General features: G+C 43.6%; 1 protein-coding gene across 1 annotated transcript in view; it reads right to left on the minus strand.

Annotated features, from left to right (window-relative positions):
- fam20ca (FAM20C golgi associated secretory pathway kinase a) overlaps positions 1 to 26,854 on the minus strand; it is a 69,654-nt gene extending 42,800 nt beyond the window's left edge. The window contains exons 1-3 of the mRNA XM_072694139.1: positions 25,543 to 26,854; positions 22,163 to 22,344; positions 15,547 to 15,625 (exon numbers count right to left, since the gene is read on the minus strand). Of these exons, the coding sequence (XP_072550240.1) occupies positions 15,547 to 15,625; positions 22,163 to 22,344; positions 25,543 to 26,117 (836 nt within the window). The 5' untranslated portion in view covers positions 26,118 to 26,854. The remainder of the gene's footprint in view (positions 1 to 15,546; positions 15,626 to 22,162; positions 22,345 to 25,542) is intronic.
- Positions 26,855 to 27,441: the final 587 nt, after the last annotated feature.

Genomic DNA, 27,441 nt, shown 5'->3' on the forward strand with positions numbered 1-27,441 from the left:
GATGTATTAAAAAGTATTAAAAAGACCTCTATAGAAGTTGAAGTATCAACGTAAGCTTTTTACTCAGGTAAAAGTGTAAAAGTACTGGTTTCAAACAACTTAAAGTATAAAAGTAAAAGTAATGTAATGAAAACAAAGGCCAAAATCTTAGGCCGCGCCACAGGGGTCTATACTGCATACCCCACCTCCCCCAAAAACATTTTCTAAAAGCCAAAATGCTGCTACTGTGGTCCACCTCGGTAACAAAACCAGCCAATTAAAGCAGAGCTTTAATTCTGTGAAAGGTAAGGGTGTTTCGTAAATAGGCTTGTAAAACCACATCTGAGCAAACTCAGTCACATCTTTACTATGTATACATCAATTAACACCTTGCAATTCTGAACAATTGCATTATACGACACATTTATGTCCTGAAAAACATCCTAAAAACATCCGACAGTCCCATGTGAGTCTTACATGCTCCACTAATCCACTTCACCTGATTGTCCTCTGCACTGAGATCGCAGATTTTCTTATTATACAGCGCCACCGATTGGTTTTGACACACACTTCCCTTTGTCACATACGATTGGGTGGTTCTGGAAGCGAAGGAAGCAAGCAGCCGAGAGGAGAAGGAGGAGGAGTGAGAGAAAGTGGGCATGCTGAGAAGGAGAGAGGGGAAAGAGTGAGAAAGCAGGAGAGAAGGAGAAAAGGAGAGAGAAAGAGTGACAGAAACAGATCAGGAGAGAGAGAGAGAGAGAGAGAGAGAGGGAACGAGAGAAGAGAGCTGTTATCAAAATGTGTTTTGACTGCTCGCCATCTTGCAGACAGAATCACAGGCCAAAAAATAGGGGGTGAGGGTGGGGGTGGGGGGATTTGAGGGGGAACAGGAGGTCATTTCAGATGAGCAATCCACATCGGATCAGCTTAAGTGAGAGGGGATAGAAAAAAGAAAAAAAAACAGCAGGGCCGTGGAGATCCAGGAAGCGGAGCTATGTTTGCTTCGGCCTGAGCTGCGGAACAGATGTCTTCAAAGCATTACACACACAGTCTGTGCCAGTGGGCTTCAGAAGGGTGGGGGTCGTCGTGGGGTGGAGGGTTTAGGGGCACTCTCTGAAATGAAATGCATCATCTTTCCGCTTGGCACTTTTGATGCGTCGCATTTGGATGCCACAAAGAGCTGGTGCAGACCAGCGAAACAAAAGGCATAACGCACACTCATTATTTTCCATGTTATCTTTTGCACATTACGAGTGGGCTTAAGCTGACAGACACACTTGGTAATTCCCAGACGCTCTCAGAGCCTAATATTTTAGCGTGAAGTGAATTATTTATTCATATCCTTGCATAATCACATAACAGCCAAGAGTAGGATTATAACAAAAAGAAGACAAAAAAAAAAGAGAGAAGAAGAAGAAAAACAAACACACTTCCTCCACACACACACACACAGGCTCCCACCACGCTGATGAAACTTCATTAAACCTTGTTGCTTCTCCTGGCACCAAGAGTTGAAGAACCTTCGCATGCGGCAGAGAGCTGCCAGGACGGCCTGATCTGACAAATTGATGCCTGATGCGCTCAGACAGTCTATCGCGAGCGCCCTACTTTCCTGCCAGCGAAGGGAGGCTGTGTGTGTCTCACGCTGGAGGAGTGCGCAGAGAAATTTGACCCTACACACTGTGACAGAGAAGCTCGCCTTGGCCCGCCGCCGCACTGTTGGCCGCCACCGAGATGGCTATCGGAGGGAGGGATTATGGCAACGAAGGCAGAAATGTGGGCCTAGGCGTGGGCGATGTGGCCAAAGTTCTACACAATAAAATTTCAATCCCACTCTGAATGGGTAATTGCTGAAAAGTAGGCCTGATGGAAATGAATATTTGGTCATCAAAAGAAAATCCAATAAATGATCATATCAGCTGATAATAAACATCATTTTACATAATCAAAAATGACCAGACAGCAACAGTTATGGGCACCAATATAGCCATCACTTAATGAAACAAGTCAAATATGGGCTGTATATATAACTGTATTTCCATGAATACCAATACCAGCACAGGTTGTGCTTTTGCCTATACACCAACCAGTACAGTGCTTTTATATTAACTAGGGCTGGGTGATACAGTAAAAAAATATTATATCACAATATTTAAAGACATTTTTATGATTCACCATATTCATCAAAATGCATGCAATTGCAGACACAATGCATCAGTAGTGAGTCTTAAAATCCACTATTCAAATACTCATCCTTGCCATACTTGGTACAGTGATTTTTATTCAAAATATGCTGCTCTTCACCCACGATATTCTCAATATGTTTTGAAAAGCTTTTCATTTTTTTTATTTAACCTTTATATACCAGGTTAATCCCACTGAGATTTTTGAATGTAGCACCATCATTCCAGAAAACACAGGTCCACTGCTCCACAGCTCAATGCTGTGGGGTTTTACACCCCTATAGTCCATGCCTAGGATGAGGCATGGTGCCAGCAGGTTAATGCTTATCTGCTCCAAAGGTTCCTATTCTATTGCCAATTCTTCTCTACAGGGACTAGACAAGCTGCGTAGGCAAAGCTCCTGTACAAATGGAACCAAAAAGTGATTATTCTATGGCATCGCTTAAAGAACCTTTTAATTTTAAGAGTGTTAGTGACCTGCATTACATCTCATTTCAAGTTACACACTGCAGAGGACAGCGAGCCTCACTCGTCTTCATCGTGTTCTGAGACCCTGAGAACTCATGGAAGTCATATTTCTTCTTCAATAACAGCTAGCCACTTAACTCTCCCAACTTGTGCTGTTGCAAGTGAATGGCTAGACTGCCTCCCCATTTAGTAAATAGAAGGAGTACTTTAGCCACTTAATGTTCCAACATAGCAGCCGCTCAGAGGTCATGCCTACGCTGCTAATATCACCACGAAGAACAGAAGAAATACCTTAAATGTGTATCATTTTGAAGAAATGCTTCGAAAAATAGAAATGCCATTGGAAGATTCCGGCCGATTCAGAACTGATACAGCGACAGTTTCCCTGCTCTCAGGGGTTTGTGGGAACAGGGCCACGGCTTTGTCGACCTGAAGTGGCTCGAATGTAGTTTTGGCCAGTCTCACAGACATTCTTTCATTACTCTGCCTGCCCCCCTCCCCAGAGCCTCCAGACAGATGAGGAGAGGAGGAGACCCGCAACACAACAGAAGCATGTCTACACACGACAAGGCCGACACAGTTCAAATGCGGGACATTGAAATTTGACACTACACAATATCTGCTGTGCCGTGAATCATTGGTAGACAATGGAAGGGCACTATAGGTCTTGTGATTCCCAAAATCTAGATGAGAACAGGGGGGTGTTTTACAAAGTGGTAAACTGGACATGTATTTTGGTATTTTGGTTTAGCTGGTATGCTAACAATATATCTACCTTAGATCAACCTCAGCTCTTCTCCTATTTGACAGGCTCCACTTTAGGTTTAAGTTATCTGGCTCTCTATAAATTTCTGCTTTGTGAACAATCCATCCCGGATTCCCACCATTCACAGTCCAAGCCAGCCTGCCATGGCGTAGGTTAGTGGTTACGTGGAATAGACTGTGCACTTTTCCCCTTAAAGCTTTGCCAGCGCTCGTGAGCAGGGTGGATTTGGTCGGATCAATCCTCCGAACGCTGCAGCTGGATTTGATAGCACGCTTGCCTGGGGTCGTAATCCCCGCACAGCGTGGCTTTCAATCAGACGCCTGTTTAACGGTCGGCACAGCCTATTCTGCTGAGACGCCTGGAGAGTTCACCCAAAGCAACACACATTCACACACACACACACACACACACACTGCCCAGTGGCCAATTCCACTCAGCTTAACCCCCTCACCCCAGGCCAGGCTATCATCGTAAAATGGATTTACTTTCGAGTTTACCAACCCTCCTTTTGAAGATCTTCCTTCCCATATTTTTTACTTCCACCCAAACCCCGTGCATCTTTCAGCTAATCAAGGACTTCTGAAGGCAATGAATCAAGATTAAGAGATCATCTTTTATAGCCACTGCACAGAAGTAAAACAGAATGTAGCCTCCACATTTTACTGAGTTGTGGCGCTAAGCAAGCACAACAACACACACCAGGGTCGGTGAGCAGCCGTCTCAGCACCCAAGAAGCAATTTGGGGTGAGTTGCTTTGCTCAATGGCACCTCAGCCATGAACACTGAGGGAGAAGCAAGCATGGATCCTTCACCGCCCCATCAACACTTCCTGCTGTTTCAGTGGATAGCAACTAGCAACTCTGGAGGATGGTATATCTCTAGAAGCAGGGTTGAGGACAACCTGATCCACCACACAGTTTAGATATTAGTATTATTTTACCTATATCAAGATATTACTATAATATTCCAATTCCATTTCTTATATTTAAAGTAAAACAGTTAGGGAATAATAATAACCTGTCAAAATTCACTCTCAAACACAAATATCCTACAGACTACAGCTGCCACCCAATGCCCTACATCAGGTATCCACAACCCCAGTCCTGGAGGGCCAGTCCCAACAAAGTTTGGTGGCTACCCTACTCAAACACCTTGGCCAATTCTCAATCTGCGTTCTTGTCCGGACTTGTGTTCCTGTGGACTTGTGAAACGTCAACAGTTGCAGCCCAAGGACTGTTCCAATCAAAAGTTCACATCTAGCCAAGTACAGTCCACGCGTTCTTGTTCCGCCTGTGTTATCGAGGACGCATCAGGACGTGACTAGTGTGGACTTGGCATGGCCAAACATCCCAGAATACATTATGTACCATGCTGCTATTCCAATTGCAAAATTATCGTACGGCGCCATCCAGTCCTCCGGAGTTTGTACTCGCTAGTCCAATTTGCCAAGTCAGTACTACCAACAATGTCAGCCATTCTATACTTTGGCGAAGTTTGTATTGAGAACCCCCCCCTTCTCTGGTAATGAACTCATGAGCTGAATCAGGTTTGTTTGAGTATGGCAACTAGTAAAACTTTGCTGGAGACCGGCCTTCCAGGACTGGAGTTATGCACCCCTGCCCTACACACTGAATGTGCACTTATCATAGGTGCTGAAAAACTGTAAAACTGCAACATTCAAAGTAAAGAAGAAGAAGAAGGTGTACAAAATGACAACAACAGCTCCTCAACTTCTAAAGGTTAAACCCATCAGGGCAGCTGAAGGTAAAAAATGTGGTGAACTTATTGTACGCTGTGAACAGACACATTCCAAACCAGCATCAGTAAAATGTCTAGCTCGCATCCAGTCTGCATTAAGACATGGAAGCCCATGTTTCATAACCTCCCCACAGACGTTGATTCCGAATCTGGTGTCCGACGATGCCTTTGCTCCTACTAGCCTGCAGAAGCTTGTGTGTGGCATGGAGGCGGCCTGCAGGAAAGAGCACGAGGCTCAGTGTAAAAACGGCGAGTGGGCCACAGTCCAGCTCTTTTTAAGAAGCAAGCACTGACACACTGTCAGCTACAGTAGAGCTCATGGAGGTGTTGCTATCTTCAGTCCCTGCTGCAGAGTTTACAGAGCAGGGCTGGGTGAAGGCAGCATGATTTACTGTCTTCTTTGTACAAAGGAAAAGGTATTGGTTTAATACTAGAGCTGCGTAGCAGGGTGATTGAATTGGATATGGGCGATGATTGAAGTAATCTCACGCCAAGACGACTGTCACGTGTGTGTGTTTGTGTGTGTGTGTATGTTAGAAGGAAGATGGGGCGGTCACATAGACGGCAATAGGACCAATAATCCCCATTATTTTTAGATATTTAACACCAGAACTCTGCGGTAAACAAGTAGAGAAAAATGATTGCTGACCCACTTTACTTATTTCTAGCCCTCACCTCAGGTAGGGGCTTGTATGTCAGCCCACTTGTCACTTTCTAAGTTGAATAATGAGTAATAATCTCATACAATGCCATACAAATGAGGCTGTTCATGCTTTTTCATTTTACTCTCCTCCTTTTAATGCGATGAAACAAGTAAAAAGCCCTTATGAAACCACTACAGCGCATCCAACAATAAAGACGCCATTGTGCTTCGTTTATATAGACTTCTATATTGTTGCTGTCACACAAAAACCTTCTATGTCCTGAAGGAACTTTCTACTATAAACTTTAGCACTTTCAATGGAAGTCATTTTACGGAATTTCTATTGGTCCCGCCAACAGAATAGGACTCTCTGAAGCAGATAAACATTAACCTATTGGCACCATGCCTAATGCCAGACATGGGCTGGAGGGGTATAAAGCCACCCAGCATTAAGCAGTGGAACTGTGTTCTCCGGAATGATGGAAGGATGGTGCTCCATTCAATCCTTTTGGGATAAGGTGGGGTGGTGATCATCCAACATCCTGACCTCACCTATGGACTTGTCACATAATGCAATCAAATCCTCACAGCACAATGCTTCACAATCTAGTAGAAAGGCTTCCCTGAAAGTATAGAACAACACTCCAACAAAAGCAGGATCAACTCTTTTTTTAAATAACCTTGCTTTTGAAAAAAAAAAAGAAACAACAACAATGAATGAGCAGATGTTCCAATACTTTTGTCCGTATTTTGTTTGTCTATGTAAAAGAACACATAAACAGATGTGCGTCAGCTGTCAGTTGTAACTGCTAGTGTGCAATCAAAGACAATTCCTTAAGCATGCTAAAGTCCCGGGTCGATAAAGCCGGCTGCTGAATCTGAATCTACAGCTTCAGGGAAGAAGGCTCACTTCTGCTATTGTGACGGATTGAATCAAAGGCCTAATTTCTGGTAGCAGCGCAGTCATTCAAACCGAGAGTTAAGAAGAAAAAAAAAACTCACAAGATCAAAGGAGGGAAAAGCTCAAACTTGGCTGTGTGTGCTTAAGGATGCGCAAGAGTTTCTGCTGCATGTGAACAGGGAGGGATTTTTTTTTGGTCTCTGTAGAGACACGTCCAATTAGCTTGGCAGTTGATTTGAAGCACTGAGCATCATCCAAGCTCTTGAGCTCATGAGTAACGGAACACTGCCAGCATTAGGTCCACACAGCATCACGAACACACACACGTGCATGTACAATGCATGCAACACACTGAATACAGCTTCCATTTTGTAGGGCACAGCAAGCACCTAAAGGTCTTTCACTTGCAGAGAAGCCACAGTTCTGCGTCCGCAGCCGTACAGAGAATCGTTGCTATGCAGTAAGCTGTGGGCGAAGCATCCGCGTGGTGGATGGAGACTGCTGAACGTAACACAGAACCAAATTTGCACAGTATTGTGGGAATTGTAGTGGATTTACGCGCATCTCTATGGTAACAGTAGTTTGCCGTCTCTCTCGCTCCCTCACGACCTCCCTTACATACATTCGGTTTCATTCGTCATCACTTGCTGCACTTGCCTGCCTAAGAATAAACATCACGTATCTCACCCACATTCTGGTGAACTCATGATGGATCGAACATGGACAGTGTGTTGCCGTTGTTCAGACAGCTGTAGAGTGTGTGTGTGTGTGTATGTGTGTGTGTGCTACATGCTAACATTTACATTAGACTGCTTAAACCGTGGTGGGAACCCAACCGTTGACCTTTCTGTACTGTTAAACCCCAAAGCTCTAGCTGTGATTTTTTTTAGGCTTATATTGTGTTTGACGGCATCCTACAAACGCACACACACACACACACACATATAGCCTAACCATTTCTAGAGCCTTCTATTCACTCTGGTACTTGTGGACTCAGCAGTGTTGTGTGTGGGCAATAGTTAAATCCTTCGGTGAGCAGCTTTTGCTCCGCTCGCTTACTCTCTGATGACATGGGGTGTCCCAACATCAGACCTTTAAATAGTGAGGGAAGGAGAATAGAACACTTTTATTCCCACAGAGACAGTAAGACAGAGAGAGAGAGAGAGAGAGAGAGACAGAAATGGAAAAGAAGAGAGAGATAGAGGGAAAGTGAAAGAAAACGGCGGGGGGGGCGGGGGCTGTCTGAACACAAGTGTGGAATCTAGGTGTAGGTACAGCAATGAACCATTGAGCGGTGCTCTCTCTCTCTCTCTCTCTCTCTCTCTCTCTCTCTCTCTCTCCTTCCTTCCTTCCTCACAGTGAGTGGCCCTCTGCAGCAGGCGTTAGAGTTGTTTCCCCTCTACATGCCTGCAGACAGATTTGCATCTAGCTCAAAGCAGCAGCAGCACATCAAAAGAGGCTTTGATGCACTGTGTGGCTGCACAGGAGCAGAGCGAGCGAGAGAGAGAGAGAGGGGGAGAGAGAGAGAGAGAGAGAGAGAGAGAGAGAGAGAGAGAGAGAGAGAGAGAGGCCTCTACAATATCTGCCTGGATTCCAGGAATTACTCTGCCCTTTTAACAACTAAAGAAAAGCAGCGCCTCTGCTCTGAGCTCTGAGCGGAAGAGTGAGAGAGTGAGAGAGGGAGAGCGAGCGCGAGAGAGGGATGGAGCAGAAGCCTGGGAATCAGAAGTACCTGTAGACTTCATTCATCCATCACAATAAAGCGATGCACGGCTCCCTGCAGTGTGAACACCGTGCACGGCTGCTGCAGCGGCACTCCTTCTAATGCGCCACGACAGTCAGCACTACCCGACTGTTTGGATACACCTGCTGGATTACATCGTTGCTGTCATGTCGGAGCGTTACATCTCACTTTTCTTTCCCATGCTATGTGAAAGCGTCAGCTGTCCTTGCTTTAGGTGAACATTTCAGGATGAATGGACATTTCAGCCCAAAAATAAGAGAAACACCAGACTTTCCAGGAATCGATTGATATCACTTACCCAGATGCAGTCGATCAACCAAGCCACGTTTGATATCTGACGAGTGCTTCTTCAGTTTACAACGGGAGATGCCAGGCTTACGTTGCTAGCAAATGCTGGACCTGGGCCGGCACCTCTAATCTAATTTCAATACACGCAAATACACGCCAAAAATCCAACAAAAGCTACACTGTGTGTCCACAAATTTATGGACACCCTTTCTAATGAACGCAGAGAAATAGCCCCACTAGTTAGTACAGAAGTCCCGGTAGTTACTGAACAATGCGCCTTAGTGTGCGATATGCCTTTCTGCGTTAGGTGGTTAAATCACACCCATTGCTGACACAGATGTGCAAATGCACACATACACACACAGCTTGTCGAGTCCCTGTACACCAGGGTTGAGAAACGCTGCTCTAAACCACATCCAGACCAAGGTGTTCCGGAAGGGGGTTTTATGGCGATGAGATTAGTGACAGTCTAAGTTTAAAGTTTGTTAGCAATTTTAGCCTAGCGTCTCGTGTTCTAAACTAAAGAAGCTACTTCTCAAAAATGGCTTACTTCAAAAACATGTCTTGGCTGATCGTCAGCATCTGCATTAAGTGATTAATCATGTCATTTCAAGTGTTTCCAGTTGGATTTTACATGTTTACAAATTACTGGCTGTCCAACGATTGGAGTTGTCACGATCGCTGCTGTAGTTTATTTGCTTGTTTTTAGGGCTCATTGAGCTCTGAGCTGAAACATCTCATCAAACTCCTTCACCACCGCCCGAAACACCTCCAGGAGGAACGGCTTGCTCAGTAATGTTTGGGGCTTTTTAAACACTGTCACAGTGTCTGAGTCGATGATTCTCAGCTGCTAAAAGAAATATGACAACTCACTTTTTTTTTCGCTAAGTGCTCAAAGAATCAGTTTTTTTTTCTTCTTTCTTTTTCATCTGCTTGTGTTCACGGGGCATGGCACATTGCTCTTGATCTAAAGTGTTAAGTGTTAAGTTGTATCTTTTTTTAACAGCATGTGAAGAGCTTCATTAAGCTGACTGAAAGAATACATGTGCTATACTTTTAAGCCATGCCTTCCCCCAAAAGCTGGGAGCTGAAAACCTGGGAAAGCATCCCAGGTTTATCAGCAAAGAGCATACGAGATTAGCAAGAGTGTGGTTTGAAGAATTTAAAAAATGGAAAGTTCATTGTAATTTAAGACTTGCTTTTTTTGCATATGTGTTACATGTCATAGTGTAGTGTGTTCAGTATCATCTCTATCTAAAATATGGAAAACAGTAAAAAGAAAGAAAGCTCTTACACGAGAAAGGATTGTACAACATATTTTCAGTAATATTTTCAGAAAAACTCTCAAAACACTTGAAGAATCCTTTCATTTCATAACAGTCACACACTGTGGCGTATGTCGCTATGTTGCAAAGCAACATTTAATCTCTTGGAATCCTGTAATACTTTGTCAGTGCTTGCATGGAGCGATCTGATTGGCTAAAGATTGGTTCAGACTGGGCAAAGAGTTTATCCAATCAAAAAGAAGCAAAAGATTGTGATACAGAATGACCGAACAGGTCTGCATTTTCACACTATGAGTAGGATAGTAAACTTCATTCACCATGTGACTGGGAAGAACCTTTTAAAAAGCTCTAAAGAACCTTCACTTGATCTCTTTCACAAAAATGCTTCTTTATAGAACCAAAAGTGGTTCTTCTATGGCATCGCTCAAAGAAACCTTTGAAGCACCTTATTATTATACATGCTAATAAAAAAAGAAGGTCACTGGCGTCCATATAGCACTGCTACTGTGAGACTCTAGACTGTAATATCTGTTTTATTGCTGTATTTGCTTTCATAATATTGCATAATGCTGTTATTGAAGGAGCCAAACCCTGTGCTTTGCCAGATTCTGCTGGCCGAATCTTCATAAACACTGTTTACTTCACACCTAGAAGGTGTAATAACTCAACCATGCATAATATGAATCACTGTGGAAACACTGTGTGTTTGTGTGTTGCTCAGAAATCATATGGAATTCTTGTGCAAGCTGGCAGACAAGCGTCTCTTTTTAATCTGTCACTCCAGGTGAGTGCACGTCTGCAATGTGTTAAATACACACAGAGCAGCCGTTTCCTTTATGAGGATAAACACATCTTATTGAGCCATGTAAGTAGCGGTGACCTGATAGTAGTAGCAGTGAGTAGCAGTGACCACTGGAAAAGCAGGAGCACTACTGATATAATTGCCTTCATGTCCCCGTTGCACCGCGTCCGTTCCGCTTTCCTAGCAAGTGTGCGCTCTCCTTGTGTGAATTTGCAACATGTAACCTGAGACCGAGGCTTTTTTTTTCTTCTTCTCTCGTCTCCAGTGTGTCCTGGGCTGTGCGTGATTGCATTCTCAGACTCGATTATAAGCTCAGCTCTGGAAAGGAGTCAGCTTAAAGCTCAGACGTGTAATTTAGTATCACACGTTTGATTAAAGTGCTGCAGAGCGCCGCTACTGCACCTCAGCGCACACGCCCTCCTTGCCCAGCGACTGCCGCTCAGCACTTCGCTGGCCTTAAAACAGTAACTGTTATCCCCCAGGCTCTGTAGCCTCCACTGTACATGAACTGCCTATGGTTCTAGTTTTCAGGGCCTGCGTGATCAGATTCCACATTGAGATTATACTGCTTGGTTTAAGACGGGTCTACTGCACTGGGACTGCAAAAAAAATAAAACCATGGATGCTCTTGTGATACACAATACATGCCAAGATATGTACTCTGTATGTTTCACAACAGCGATCTTTGCCTGATGGTGCGCATACAGTACAGCATTAAAGCAGCATTATGCAAGAATGTTTGTTACACAGTTTGTGTGTAATTCACCTTTACACCACTGCCCTAAAATCTCCAAAAGCTCCCCCTGACAGACAGCCACAAAAATGCATTTATGAATTTTTTTTAATTGAAGGTAAAATTACTACATGAGAGAAATGCTGTTCTTTGCTCCTGGGCTCCCCCTACAGTTGTGGAGTGTAATTTACTTTTTTACATCATCAATATAAACACAAATCACGCTTTGAGCTCCCCTGATGGCTACAGCTACAAACATGCATTTATGAAATTTATTAAGCTGAGAGATATTGATCCTGCATCTGAAGTTAAATAAGCATGTCCACTGACAAGGTAGGGTAATATTACAGGGTTTTACACAAATTTGACTCGCGTTACGCAGTGTTCCAGCCTGTAGTGGCAATTACAAAGACACCAATTTTACTCTATTACAAGTCAGTGTACCATTAAAATGATTTTGAAGCTGCTGTTCTAAGCTAAAATTACAAAAATTACTACAAAATGTTAATTAAAGCAGCATTATGCAAGAAATTGATATTTTATGTTTCTGGGCTCCCCCTACAGTTGTGTAGTGTAATTAACTTTTTTTTACACCAATGCAATAAATACAAATCACGCTTTGAGCTCCCCCTGATGGACAGCTACAAGTGTGCATTTGTTGACAAGCTGAGAGATACAGAACCTGCATCTGAAGTAAAAGAACCATGTCTGCAACATGAGATATCATACTTCACAGATTGCCCGTTCTTCGTGTTGTACTGTCACATCTCCACGATGTATATTGCCAAGTTGTTGCAGTGCAATATCACAACGGTTCAATTCATTGTGGCAATCTATTATTTTTATTGATTCATTGAAACACTCACAGAAACACTCTGGCTCATATAAGCGTTCAAGATGCTCACTGCCCACAGTAAAAAATATACGATCAGTTAGACAGTCTGCTTGCATATTGCTCCCTCGTACAATTTCAGTATTGCAGAAGCTAATATTGCAATAAATATTAACCCCTATTGAACCGGGCATCTTGCTAGCGATGCATTCCAAACACTTGCAGATGGGAATCTCATATGCATACTTCAAGGCATCAGCATTGAATATCTGACGTGTTTGTGAATCTATGGTTCTGGATGAAACAGGATGAAAACACAAGCATTTATGAGATCCTACTCCCACCCAATCGATGATGAATTGTCACTGACCGCTATTTGGAGACTCAGTATTTATTTAATATTAGAAAAATTAATGACGAATAAATGCAGCGTTTCTGCTACATATTTTTTATAGATACAAAATTTTGACAATACAAAATTGTTGCCGCTTTTGCTTCACAATTTTATAAAATGTCATGACATCGCAATTCTCACAAATCACAAAACTCTGCTAAGGGGTTTAAATTTGACATGGCAAGTACGGGAAGTGGGAACTTAAGGCCATATGGAGACCACGGAAAGCCACAGGAGATCAAATGTGACTCTGAATTTACACAGAGAGAAGCAGCAAGTCTGGCACGAACGAACACATGCTAAGGCCAGGTTACCTCAACTAACAATACAATCCTAGCCCGATACAGCACACATAACATGGATCTGAATAAATAGTTTGCAAAGTTTCTTTCGCAGTCTAGTTTAGCTGTAAAAAAAATCTATCTTCCAGAATCCAGATCCAGAATTTTGGGGAAAAAACAAATTTAATACGGTTTCAGGGGAAATTGTGTCTTTTTTCACCAACCTATCCCTAAGCCTTGCAGTGTGGTGTGTCTGCCCGGAGACATACTTTGATAAGAATCTGCCATAAACACACCTTTAAACCATGTGCAATAATAATATTAGCTTTAGCACTCCAGGCTAAGTGTAAGAAATGGGCTGAACCAGACACGAATAGCATGGTGATATGAGTTCACTGAACGTGTTTTGAATTTCCAGGTGCAGTGCTGTGTTGCTTGAGTTCTCATAGGTGGGAGATCAGAATGCAGAGCCTGGAGGCATGTGGTACAGATACAAGCGCACACATTTCCCAACTGGAATGAACAAGACTTATTGGAACTGAATTCAAAGAGACTCTGATGTGAATTTTCAGTGATGTTTACTTTCATGGTATTGAGCTGCATCCCATGCTTGCTGTTACCAGACTGTACAGACACATAACTGAACAGTGGACTGAAGAATGCTTGCTAGATGCTAGACGAATCTGTGGAATGATATTCAAGTGAGAGGTTTATCAGCCCTTAGAAGCCCATTGTTTGTTATGGGTGACTTGGGGCTCCTGCTTTTGCTGGAGTAACTGTCTCTACTGTCTTAGTGAGGTCAGGATGTTGTTGGATGATCACCACCCCACCTCATCCTCAACTCCCCAGCTCAAAATCCCAAAGTATTAGATGGAGCGCAGTTCCACAGTTCCAATGCTCTATAGCTCAATGCTGGGGGGCTTTATACTCCTCTAGCCCACGCCTGGCATTAGGCATGGTGCCAATAGGTTCATGTTTATCTGCTCCGGAGAGTCCTATCCTAATGGCAGTGCTTCTCCACAGGGACCAGACAATCTGTGTGTGTGTGTGCACTTTCACATCTGCTTCAGCAACGGGTGTCCACAAACATTAGGACATATAGTGTATGTCTTTTTGCATGAGTGGTTGTTTATCTTTATTATTTAAACATCTGATGAGAAACGAGACGTCCACTGCCTGTCCACTGTCATTAAATTATAATATTTAAATGTAATTACATAATTAATGATATAGGTCATTGCATAATGAGTTACATTTTGATTAGATTTTCATTCTGTGACAACAAAAATATATGTAAAAAAAAAAATCGGTTCTACTGTCATAGAACAAGGCACAACTTTAACTATAAAGGCCTGCAAAAGTTGTCTTGTGGTGGACCTAATGGTGTCCACCCAGACATCAGGGCACAAAGGCACCCAGGGGCCAGTTTTGGCCAATGTTAAAAAAGTTTTTTTGTTCAGCAATCTTTCTGTAGGTTCTTTGTTAGGAGAAGAACTTTAGTTCTGAAAGTGCTTGAATGGTAAAACTGACATTTCACCCAGGAAAAACAAGTTCCTCAGTTCTGGAACTTGTGCATATAAAAGCATAACCGCTGCTTCGTTATGTATCTGCTCCTTTTGAGATTTGCTAGATAATTCACAGCACTTACTGAAGCGTTTCTTTAGAGCTTCCAACGCTGGAAGCTAAATGAACTGAACTGAATTTGTTAGCGCAACAGTTATCAGCTCCTCTACCCCCACAATGTCAGAAAAAAAACGCAGCTTTGATGGTCCAGTGGCGGTGATGAGGTGCAATCAAATAAGGAAAAGGGCGCTCGGCAGTCTCAGGGCAAAGGAAATCAAGCATCTCCAAGCAATTATTTGATCACGAGCGAGCAAGGTGGCAGCTCGTTCTCATCCGTGGGAGTGGTGTGGACTGACTCAGTCAGCGAGGATTTTTATGTGCTGCTACTGCTTCCGTTGGCATCATCCCCAAGAGCTCCTGGCGGCTCCTCTCTCATTTTAATTAACATGTAGGCCCGGCGATGTTAATTAAAAACAGACTGATCATTACCCACCAGGAAAGATCATACGAATGCTCCGGCACATCTAAACACAGCGAGCTGGGCTCAAACACAGAGGCTGCTGCTTGTGCCAGAAGCAAGGAGATATTTTTCAGTGCAGGAAAAAAAGATCTGAGACGGAACTGCTCCCCCCCCCCTTTTTTTTTTGTGAGGGCTTAAACGTAATACGTTCGTCAATGAAGCTTTGGTGGGTGTCTTGTAAAAGGAACAGAAGTGTGTATTCACATTAGGTGTGTACTGCTTTCAGAAATGGGCTCAGAGTTTTGGATATGCTCAGGATCAAGCTTAAGAGTTTTTGGGGTTCTTTGCTCTGGCGTGCATATAAAGCAGGATTATGGTGCTTTTCGCACTCCCCATCTGCTGGGGAGACCTGAGATTCCCCTAATCTGCATGTGTCGTGGATGATAAATCTGGGATTCCACTTACTTCATCGGCTTGAAGAGTGCTTGTCCGTAGTTCTGGAATGTCATGATGAGTTTCAGCTGGGTTCCACCGGACTTCATAGCTGTGGGAAAAAGCAAAGCACTGTTAATGTGAGTGACAAGAGTCACTAAACTCGATCAGATTAAGCAGTTGCACAAACACACAAGCGTAAACATCGTCTCGCCGGCCATGACACATTCACGAGACACAAACACACTAAATCTGGGCTATTACGTTATTACGAAGCTGAGTAGACAACAACATTTATTTTTTTTTGTTCACCGCATATTTTTTCCAACCTCTTCACGCTCTCAGACAATGAGATGTTTTGCCTTGACCCATAAAAAAACAATCCAATTCCACGCATAGATAAGCAACCATCTGCCGTTTATGACTGTCAGAGTGTCTCGGGTGGAGCGCTGGTAATAAAGCCTATGTTTCTCATCAGTAATTACCAGGGCATGAAGCAACTGTGTCACAAGCACCTGATAAGTGCAATCTGTACAGTTCCTGTTCTCTGATTGTCCTCTTTAGGGGACAATAGTCAGTCTGAGATTCTGAGATTGAAGTTCATCAGGCAGAGAAACCAAAACATTACACCACGTGGGTTGGGTATCCCCCTGATGGTTTAATCCTTAGAAGTCAAGAGCCATTAATATAACATTGCCACTCCAAATGTCCAGATGTTTGTGGACACCCCTTCTAATGAATGCATTCAGCTTTTTTAAGCTGCACTCATTATTGACACATGTGAAAGGATGTGATAGGAAAGTGACAGGACTCTCTGGAGCAAGAACCTATTGGCACCATGCCTAATTCCAGGCATTAAAGGGATATAAGGCCCCAGCATTGAGCTGTGGAGCAGTGGAACTGCGTTCTCTGGAATGATGAATGATGCTCCATCCAATACTTTTGGGATGAGTTGGGAAGTTGGGGATGAGGTGGTGTGGTGATCCTCCAACATCCTGATCTCACTAACGCTCTTATCACCGAATGCAATCAAATCATCACAGCAATGCTCAATTTCAAGGTTTCCTTTGACAGTAGAGACAGTTTGATACAACGTTAAAAAAATGCACCATCCTCGTCCGATACACTGCTCGCTCACCATTGCCGAGACCCCAAAATTGTCCCACACAGCTGATCTTAAAGAAGCAGGCAGATCTTCTAGCTCCTGTGTGTCATTTGCACCTGCCAAAGTCAGACACCAATCAGCTTGAGCTTACAGATACAGAATCCACATCCCATTACATTCTTACCTTGAAACTACTGAAATTCTAGCAATTCTGTGCCGATGCCAATAATTACCAAAGGTGTGTATCTGCTGATGTGGTATATAAACATATGAAAACATAAATATATTTTGAATTGCTACTAATATAGAGTCTGATTTATGGTCCATCCCTACTTTAACTGCCTCTTCTTACATGTTTCATTATTTTCCACTGAAACGAGTTTTGTCAAAATATCTGTCCCGAGTGATCCAGCAGAATAAGGCGCTGTCACTATGAGCAGGGGATCGCTAGTTCGAATCCCGGTCATGCCGGTCATGAGGCCCCGAGAGCACAATTGGCTTTGCTCGCTCCAGGGTGGGTGGATGTCACTATCTCCTCACATCACTCCAGTGCAATCGCACTGGAGACAAACTTCGCAGCACTTTTCTCAGAGAGCATTGGTTGCCTGGTGATGTTGCATCGGCCGCAGTTTGGAAAAAGAGGCGATGGCTGGCTGTACACGTGTGTCGGCCTTCACCCTCAGAGTGTCAGTTAGACCGTAATCGGTGACCGTCAAATTCCGTGAGCTCAGTGGGTAGTTTCTGAGATTTCTACTATGTGTGCAGTCACATATTCTGATGGAGAGCCAGCATTTAAACATACATAGTAAACATACAAAAGTAAAATGATAAAACCACTGAAAATGACAATAGATAACATACAATATTAATAAAATGTGACATAAATATGGAACACACATATTAAATTACAATTTAATATGAAAAAACATACAAGTTTGTCAAATGTCAGAAACACTTGCACTGTTGTTTTCGTATTATTTTTACTTGAACTCTAAAAGGTTTATCAGAGAAAAGCACATCTGACTAATATTAACAATAAGGATAGCCAGAGCAGAGTGGAGCAACCAGGGGCGTGAGCATGGCAACCCTAACCAGACTACACTAGCGCACACTTTCTTCGATTATTTTACAAAAGGAGTGTCTGCAAACTGCAGACAAAATGCTTTTTTATGTCAGATTTAATGGCCTGGCTTTCTGCCACTTTACTTATCCTTAACCTGTGCTTCACACAAAGCACAGTCAATTTCTCATTTTGTACACTGCTGTAAGTGACGGTGCGCATTTAACAGTCGGCCCTCATTCACACAGCATGCGGTATGCTCAGAATCTGGATAGTCCAGTGCCACAGTGACTCATATCTCTCTATGTACACAACTGTCAAGAATACAAGCCGCCTTTATAAGCTGGTCTGGAATGCGCTCTTTCTCTTTTGGCAAAAAGGTAAGATGAACCACCACAAAGGGAAAACTGCAAAACTGGTCTGAGGACATTCACTATGTACACATTAAACAAGGCATCTACACTGACTGCTAACAATACACAAAAAGTAATTATGCTAGTGGAATAACTTTTCTACCCTTTGTATGTAATGTAGAATAGATAGAAAGCTCTTGGGCTTCACCAGCTTGCCCACTATAGACAAAAAATACATTAATAGCAAAAAATAAATTTTAATAGTGGGTGTCTCAATACAGTATATATATATATATAAAATACTAGGAGGTTGTGTCTATCTTTCAACTATCCATTTACCACTGTCATTATTTGAGCTGGACTGGTCAGTGTTTTGGGGGACGATACCAATCGCTGATCATCTTTCAGCTCGATACGCCAATTGCCAATACTGACCACCAGTGCAGGCGTGCTGTCAGAGATTTTGGGCTCCATGAAAGGATACTACACTGGGCATTTCTGCAAAAAATCCTAATTAATACATTTTTCAGGGCCCCTGTAAGTCACAGGCCCTTAAAATCATCCTAACATCCCCCCCCCCCCCCCCCCCCATGCGGCGCCCTGCGAGTGTGGGACTGTATGTTTAACCTTTCCAGACAGACTTATAAGGCATAATCGTGTAGGGCTTCCGAAATGCTCCTGTTTTCTCACAGGATGAAATGTACTTTAGTTTTTGGGTTCAAAAAAAGTCAAATGCTGCTAGGGATGTCCCGATCCGATCCAGTGACTCGGGATCCGGCATTTGTTATGGATCGGGTATCGGCTTTTAAGGTTCCGATCCACTTCCGATCCTTAGGTGCCATCTAGCATCCTCTAGGCGATATTAATAGACACAATCCTTAGCTGCTGCAGGTTAACTTCTTATTTTTTGGAAAGCTACCCCAGACAGAGTTCATCTGGGACCTTATTCAGGTGAGAAAAACTAAACAGAGCTTTATTTGAACTGAGAAGTGTGGCAATGTTAACAGTTAGTAGCCAAAACAAAAGCTCAAGTGAGCTTCTTAGACAAACTCTGCATTCCACCTTAAATAGTGCCGCAGTTCCATTGAGTGCATTTCAACAGCAGAGTGTAACTGCTGCATTATTTAAGGCGGAACGCACAGTTTGTAGAAGAGGAAAAACTTTAGCTTAGATTTTGCTCAGAGCTTTACTACTAAAATAGTGATTTTACTGCTGTTTACTAGCATGGATTAGCACAGCTAATCCGATCGGTATCGGCCGATAGTTAGCATTAAGAGGATCGGATCAGATCGGGGGGGTTAAAAAAACCTTGATCGGGACATGCCTAGTTGCTGCTGTTCTTTTGGTCGTGGTCAAATGTGGCTTGTACTGTTTCCTGGCTGTTTTGTGTGGTAAACAGTGTTTGCTAGCTCTGCTGTGTTCTGACACTCACTGTACTGTAAGGGCTATGTGATGGACGATGCATGAGATGCATTTGTTTTTTTAGAGTAAGTGTAAGTGCTTAATGAACACTGATCAGCTGCAGGTTTCATTAGAAACAGTGTGATTAGACTGGTTTAATTAGATGTGCAGCAGATGTTGAGTATTAATCACTGTACTCAGTCTGTGAGAGTACCTAAACAATCGTTTTTAAGACTCTGTGGCTACTGATGTATTTAGTCAGTGATTACATGTATCATGATAAATATAGTGTCCTGTGAAAATGTCTTTAAATATTGGGATTTAGTATTTTTACCATATCGCCCAGCCCTACTGCAGCATCCTGTGACTGAGAAACCTTGCACAGAGCTGCTGTGATGCTTAACTCGCGAATTTGATCTAATCAGCTCTCAAGGTCAGCTAAGTTAGAGAAATATTGGCTGCTCGCCGATCACTCATTAGAGATGAAAATCATCTGATATTTTACATAGGTTTTTGGTTTTTGGATAGGATTGATTTTTCCATCTCCAGTTTCCACAAGCTCTTCTATGGGAATTTATGTGTTACACTGGCACACTGTACATCCTGGTGCTGCTCAAACCAGCCCTATCTAGACCTAACAGACATTCGACTGGCAGATTCTTAACTTTTTTTCAGTGACTCCTTCAGTAAAGCCTAACTCTGAAGAGTATTAGTATAGCCTGTTAGCTCTCTGCAATCTTACACTACATATAAACCTAATTTACTGTATATAGTAGTATACAAAAGTGCTACAAACTACAAACACACATGCACTCATGAAAGTGGTGCACAGTTGAATGCTAACAGCTCCCCAATATGACTACTGAACTACAGACTACTGAACATTCATAATGACGTTCATAATGACCTGCAGATTCTCTGATTATCATTCAATTTGTAAAGGCAATTAAATGAGAATCGGTCATTAGGACAGTCCTAATTTAACCTATAACATCAATACTGCAACATTCATGCTAACAGCAGGCCAAAACAACAAGACCCTACAACTAACCAGCATGAAAGTCGACTACTGAACTTTAACTCTGCTGTATCGCAACACAGCTCACTTAATGTACTTTACTGCTACCAATGAAACTTAGCTAATATCCCTTGACAATGCTGCTGGCTTGTTTGGGGAATTTTATTGAGATTTCATTGGGGATGTTGCAGTAAAATTGGTAGGTCAACTCATAGGACTCATAGGACCAGTGGCATTTGGGAGAAGTTTTACACAAGACAAGACATACAAAGTCTGGAACATTTTTGTTTACCACAGGGTGCAATATCACCTGATTTGGGTACAGAATGCTATTATGACTATGTTCACGTTACCAGGCTGAAATTACTCAAATCTGAATGTGCCAGAATGTGACACAGATCTGATTTTTTCAAGGCTGTGTGGACATCAAATCTGATTTTTTTCAGGGCTTTGGACGTCAAAGGCGTTTTTTCTTTTTTTCACATTGAAGTCAAGTCACTTTTTATATGTGGACCTAGATTAGATATGTATTAGATTCGTGGGTATGCGACATGAATGTGAACGGTCAGATTGAATTTCATGCAATGTTTAGCCTGTACACATGCACTTAGTACTGTGGTCATCAGCCAACATCAGCAGCACAGAAAAACAGCAATGGACGAGCAGAGCACTTTGCAATATGCGCATGCGTGCCGTTTCAGGGAACAATTTGTTCTCATTACAGACAGATATAGGTCACTTACAATTATGAATGTGAACCGTCAAGACAGCCAAACCCGATCTGAGCAAAAAATCTGAATTGATTAATGAGGCTTGTAATGTGAACACAGACTACGACAGTGGCTTTCGGTTAGCGCTTCTGTACTTTGACATGCTTTATTTATGCTTTAGCAGCTAATCAATGCAGACAATGCGAACGTAGCCATGTGAACGTAAACAATCGGACACCATAGTGCGGTGTGCCACTCTTTACAAGCTTCAGATTCACTGTGAACTGATAAGCTTCATTACAACCAATTTCAGCTAAATCCCAGCTGCTGACCCAAGCTTGTATATACTGTGAATGGGTTTGGGCCACTTTTTGTAGAGTATCAAAGCTCTGATGACCCTAACAGATGCACTGAAAGCAGTAAGTCACATCAACATCCTCTCTGCAGGGCTATGAGAGAGCATTGATATGCAGAGAGAGATTGGGCTGACAGCCACTCAGAACGATGGCCGTGCACGTCCTCAGCTATCACTTGTAAAAAAAAATTTTTACTTGCATGCTGCTGTGAACACACATGCATCCATGCTTAAACATGAATACGCACGCACACACACACACACACGCTGTCTGTCCCATACAAACCAATTTCTATGAATTCAGAAAGACTTCAAATAGCCCATCGTCCTGTCTAATAATTCCACAACACTACAAATCCCCATAATACACAGGCACACACAAGCACAAACACACAAACGCACACACAAGCTACAATCATAAGCCCTCCAGCTTTGAGAATTCATTGCTATTCACCCACCACTCCACTCCAAACACAAGTGACCTAGTTGGCTTGTGCCATGCCCATAATGGCACTAAACCACTTGGCAGTAATTGCTTTTGGAAGGGGGGATTACTCTCCTGAGCCAGCAATACTACAAATATTAAAAAATACAGGAGCAAGCCCTGCATATCCACGCAACAGTGACAAAGCGTGACACGGGCTCACCTACGCTGGTGATCCTCTGCGCCTGCAGGTCCTTCAGCAGGGCCTCCACCACTGGGTTGTGTCTGGAGTAGAGCTCATAGCGGTTAATCCCAATGTGGAAGCGGAGCCAGTTGGGGTATGACTCAGCAGTGGCCTCCCCTGTCGGGCTGTACTCCTCCTCTTCCTCGTTCCCCTCGTTGTTCCTAGAAATGACAGGGCATTAGCTATCAACGCTAATGTAATAGCTGCGGGAGAAGAAGCTGCGGGAGCGATAATGGCATCAATAAAAGTTGGCATGAATATTTTGGACTATGAATCTTAGGCCCCAAACAGTGGAGCAAAGTGGAACATGCCCATTTTATTTAGAGTGAAAAATTGACTCGTGTGATCACGAGTTTAATGAGTTGATATTTTTCAGGTGATGTTTTCGATGTTCCCAAACTTGAGTGCAGTGAAGATGAACCACTTCTTGAGCATGGTCTGATTCACAGTAAGGTGCCTAGGGCTCGTAGTAAGCATTGTGTGTCAGTTTCAGGCTCAATTAGGATGCAATTTCCTGGGACATCAGCCTAAACGTTCAGTTTATGGGCCGTAATGTACATATGTGTTTAAGGGGAAATGGAGGAGCACTGTTTCAATATTATTAATATTAATATATTAATATTCTGGTCGATTTGCTATTGTTTGAGTTACCAGCGATTGTTGACTTTTGTGTATGGTAACTTTTTTGCCAACCTTTTAAAATAAAGGTATACATTTGCAGCAGTTTTTCAAAAGCGTGTTAATGGGAGATTTTTTTTAACCAGAGCAGCAGACACAGCAGCTAGATGGAGCCACAAGCCCCGAAGAAGTGTTGAATGACCACTAGAATAACACTGTTTCAACTCACAAGGGGGTCAGATATCCATATGTCCCCAAAGAAACCCAATTATACACTTGAAAAAAAATTTAATCTCATTTCTCTTTACCACCAAACTTTCATTTACTCTTTTGCTGCACACTGCTGTTTCTATTTCACTATGCCTTCATATGACATATGACTTTTTTAGACAATTGATATCAATTAACAAGCCATAATGTAAGGAAAGACAGTCATACACACCTACAACTGACTCATGAAACCACTGATGTGCTCCCTGGTCACTCTGCTCTCTTTGCTTCAGGACAACTTTTATGTAAATAAGCTGAGCAGTGAACACGATAAGATACGCGAGGCAGTAAGTGATTGTGTCAGGCCCACAGTCAAGCCATAGATATAACGGGTGGAAATAACACTGTGTTCTAAACATTATTAGGCTGCATTTTTTACAATTAAAAGATTGTTTTGCAGATCTAACCTTTTCACAGTTTCGCTGTGGGCTTCTCCTCTACCGGTTAAATGAGTTAGCCATCTAAAACAGTGAATATGCAAGGTTTTTGCATGGCAGCTACAATTTCGACATTTTATCTGTCTATCTAGCTATCTATCTATATAGCCACGAGTCCGCCCCCAACGATGCTTTCCAAATTCCATTGGTGATGCAAGGTTTTTGCATAGAAGCTATGATTTCAACATTTTATCTGTCTATCTGTCTATCTATCTTTCTATCTAAATAGATAAATATCTATATATAGCCACTAGTCCGACCCCAGCTATGCTCTCCCAATTGCACACTACATAAAACAGCCATGCTATGACCGCTCAGTATGGAAAGAGCAATAACAATAATAATATGGTAATGAGGAAAGAGTAGGTGAGCTGCTGATCAGAGCACAAGCTCCAGACTTTATCTGTAACTGCTTAATTCAACGTTTTGTTGCAGTGCCGCGTGTGAAAAAAACATCAATTTTCAAGCAATCCACATCGGCCCATTTGTTATGTGTCATCACCCTTTAGTAATTAGTCCATTAATTAATATTTCAGCCTCTTGCTGCAGTGTACCACCGCTCTGACATTTCACTTTGATTTCCTTCCCCCTTAGATTAATGAAAACGAATTGAAAAAAAAAAGAAACAGCTAACAGCAAACGCACTTGCTGACCCCCAGGATGTGAGATAACCTCTGGTGAACTGCAGATTTTTTTCTTTTTTTGCATTTTCCCATCAGCTTCTACAGAAAAGGTTCCACAGCCAGAACATCATCCGAGGGTTTTGCTTCACCAGGTCTTGAGGACTTGCCAACATACAGTCATTTCTCTCTTTGTACTCCTCAGCTTTGTGCTCTTCACCTTCTTCGGCAACCTTCTTGGCTGTCACATAGCAAGAAATCCGTCATAGTTTCTACATAAAGACCTATCAATGGATGGCTCTTGGTGAAGATGAGAGGTTCTCAAAAGCCTAATTCAAAAGGGGGAGCTTTTATGTAATACCTGTTCATTACAGCCGGAGGGCACATCTTATTCGAGGGTACGGTGATGAAGCACAGCAGATACTGCAGCTTACACGGGGGAAGGTACAAAGCAGGTTACTGAACATGGAGCATTTCCTAATTTGTAAGGCATGAGGACTTCCACTGCCCGTAGCCACAAGGCATTCGAGTCCTTTGTCATCGCTTTGTCGCGCTTTCTGAGATGGCAGAGAATTCGAAGGTAACCCTTAGGAAATACAAAGTAAAGGTATGCATTTAAAGCATGGATCAGAACTACGGGTAGGCATGACAGTGGAACCTGAGGAACACCTGAGGAGCTTCATTTTCTCCTGGTTAGTCATTCACCCAATAGTGAAACTGAGCCACTATTTTCTGAGCCACTCTACTGGTTTAATGTTGTTTAAGGAGACAAGGAAGGAAGTGGGTCATTTGATAGGGAAAGCAGTGAGTATGTGGATTTCATTGCTTCAGGTGCATTCACTCTCAGTTCAACACTGTGTTAACAGGCTACTGCTCTGGCTGTTAGGCTGCCTAGTGCAGCAGATTGGGAGGTGTGGACTAAAGCTACTGTGACTAACAGGTGTGATGGTTATTTGGGGCTGTCAGGTATTGAGTGTATTTGTTCTAAATTATCGTCCAAGTATTTTACAGAACTGTACCTTGTTCTGAAATGCCTATTTCAGCATTACACGGCCAGATTTCTCCTGAAGACCCACATACAGTCTTCTGGAAATACATTGGACAGACAGAAAACACTGGATTTGGACTAAATCTGACAGATCTGAGGGACAGACAGAAGAAAAACAAGGAAAGCAAGTACACAAGAAGCACGAATAAACTCCTTACAGGTTTCACCACACAACTTCTCTCAGAGTAAAGACGAAAAGTGTGTCTAAGTGTGTTTATTTGAAGAGGAAATAGGCTAAACTACGGCCAGCCAGCGTGTCTGTGTTTCCTCAGCACCTGCTGCCTTAGCAGCGAGTTGTGTATGAGGGACCTAAGCGAGGTGTTGACGTTAGCCATCGGTCAGCTGCCATAAAAGCTAGCTACTCACCATTCCTGGTTCCCCGTAGCTTTGGGGTAAAACCGTATGTCAGTATTGACGTTGAAGAGCGTGTCGTCGTCCGTTAGCGGCGGCAGCTCGCTCTTGAAAAGCGGGTGCTCGTAGAGAGCCGTGAGCTGGGAGGCGCGCGGAGCCGGCTTCTCCTTGCCCCGGCTGCCCCTCTCCCTTATCAGGCTCTTCTGCGTCTTCTCCGCCGGCTCCGCCGCTCTTTTAAACGGTTCCTGTCCTCTGTCTCCAGCGCCGGCTAGCTTCTCCAGTGACTGCGAGGTGAGGTTGGAGCTGGGCTCGTTGCTGAAGTCCTGCAGTATCCTCAGCGTGTGCTTGCCCGGCCAGCCCGACTGAGCTGCAACGGCTGTTCGGGAGCGCTGGTTTGGCCGGCCGCGAGGCTCCTCGCTTGGGCTGTGGGCGCAGGAGCAGCCCGCGTCTCCTCCGCCTCCTACTCCGCCGGAGCCCGGGCCGGTCGCTCTCCTCTCCAGCTTGGGCAGCAGGTCGATCATGATGTGCATGGTGCACGCCACCAGAAACACCATGAGAATGAGCAGTCGGAACTTACGAAAGAGGATCATCTTTTTTTTATGTATTATAGTAAATCGTCCTCGACTCGACTGCTGCTGTTTTTTTAATCTTTTAAATATATTTTTAGCCGTACGAGTGCCACATCAGCAGCGTGTTGAGGATGGCAAAGCCCAAAAACTGCACGTGGAAAAGCGAAAAAGGGCTCTTTTAGAAAAATACGCAAAACACGTAGCGTTTTGGAGCTCTAATTTTAAGTACCAGAAGTCTTCATTTTTTGAGTCCAGCCACAAAAACGGACAGACGACTTTATAAAAAATAAGGGCACCTATACCGCCCGGTTCTGGCAGTGCCTAAGCGCGGCCAGCTGCATCTCGGCTCCGGCACGTAGGCGACGCGAAGCCGCATCAGTGCAGTCCGTCTCCCGGCTCAGAGAGCTCCACCTCCGGCTGAGCGACCGAGTGCGCTGAAATACGGCGAATCAAGTCCCGCTACGCTGCAAAAAATGACCAAGAAGAAGCCACGTCAAGTCGAGTTATACACGAGGTGGAAGAAAAACACCCCGTCCTGCCTCCTCGTGACAGGTGTAGGTCTGTCCGCCAAAAACTCCTGTCCCCCAGGTCACTGCCCATTCAGCCAGGCCAGGAGTGGTGCTCCTTCAGGGTTAGGGGTAAGGCAAAGGAGGGGGGAGTGGGTGTTAAATATTATGATGGAGCTCGTGCCGAAGCCTGCCTCGCCCGCGTCACCGGGACTAGATTGGATTGGCTGGGTTTGTCGGTGCGGCCACGAGCGAGTCCCCCGCACGCATCTCTCGCTCTGCAACGGCAGCAGCCCGCAGCGCCTCTCTGCGCAGCTAGAGGGCGCTGCTGGACAGAAGGGGCCTTATGCCACCCCACCCCTCTCCTCGCACACAGCCTACATCGATGAGCCATAACATTAAAACCAGCTGTTTAATATTATACAGCAGCTCAGTTGGTCCATCTTCTCGGACTAGACGGGCTAGACTTCGTTGTCCATGCGCATCAGTGAGCCTTGGGTGGCCATGACCTCTGTCCCTGATTCACTAGTGGTCCTTCCTTGGACCATTCTTGGAATTTTGGTAGGTACTGACCACTACATAGCTGAAAGACCTGCTCTGACCCAGTCATCTAATTTGGCCCTCGTCCGTCACTCAGATCCTTACTCTTGCCCATTGATCACTGTTCACTTGCTTGCCTAATACGTATATATCCCAACCCCTGACAGGTGCTATTGTAAGGTGATAAAAGAGATTATTGGCTTCACTTTGATTGTCAGTGGTTTTAATATTATGGCTGATTGGTGTACATGTATGCAAATAGCTCAAATCACTGTCTCACATAATTTCTGTGAGTCCTA

The sequence above is a fragment of the Salminus brasiliensis genome, chromosome 12, assembly GCF_030463535.1.
Source record: "Salminus brasiliensis chromosome 12, fSalBra1.hap2, whole genome shotgun sequence".
In the NCBI taxonomy this organism is placed as follows: domain Eukaryota; kingdom Metazoa; phylum Chordata; class Actinopteri; order Characiformes; family Bryconidae; genus Salminus; species Salminus brasiliensis.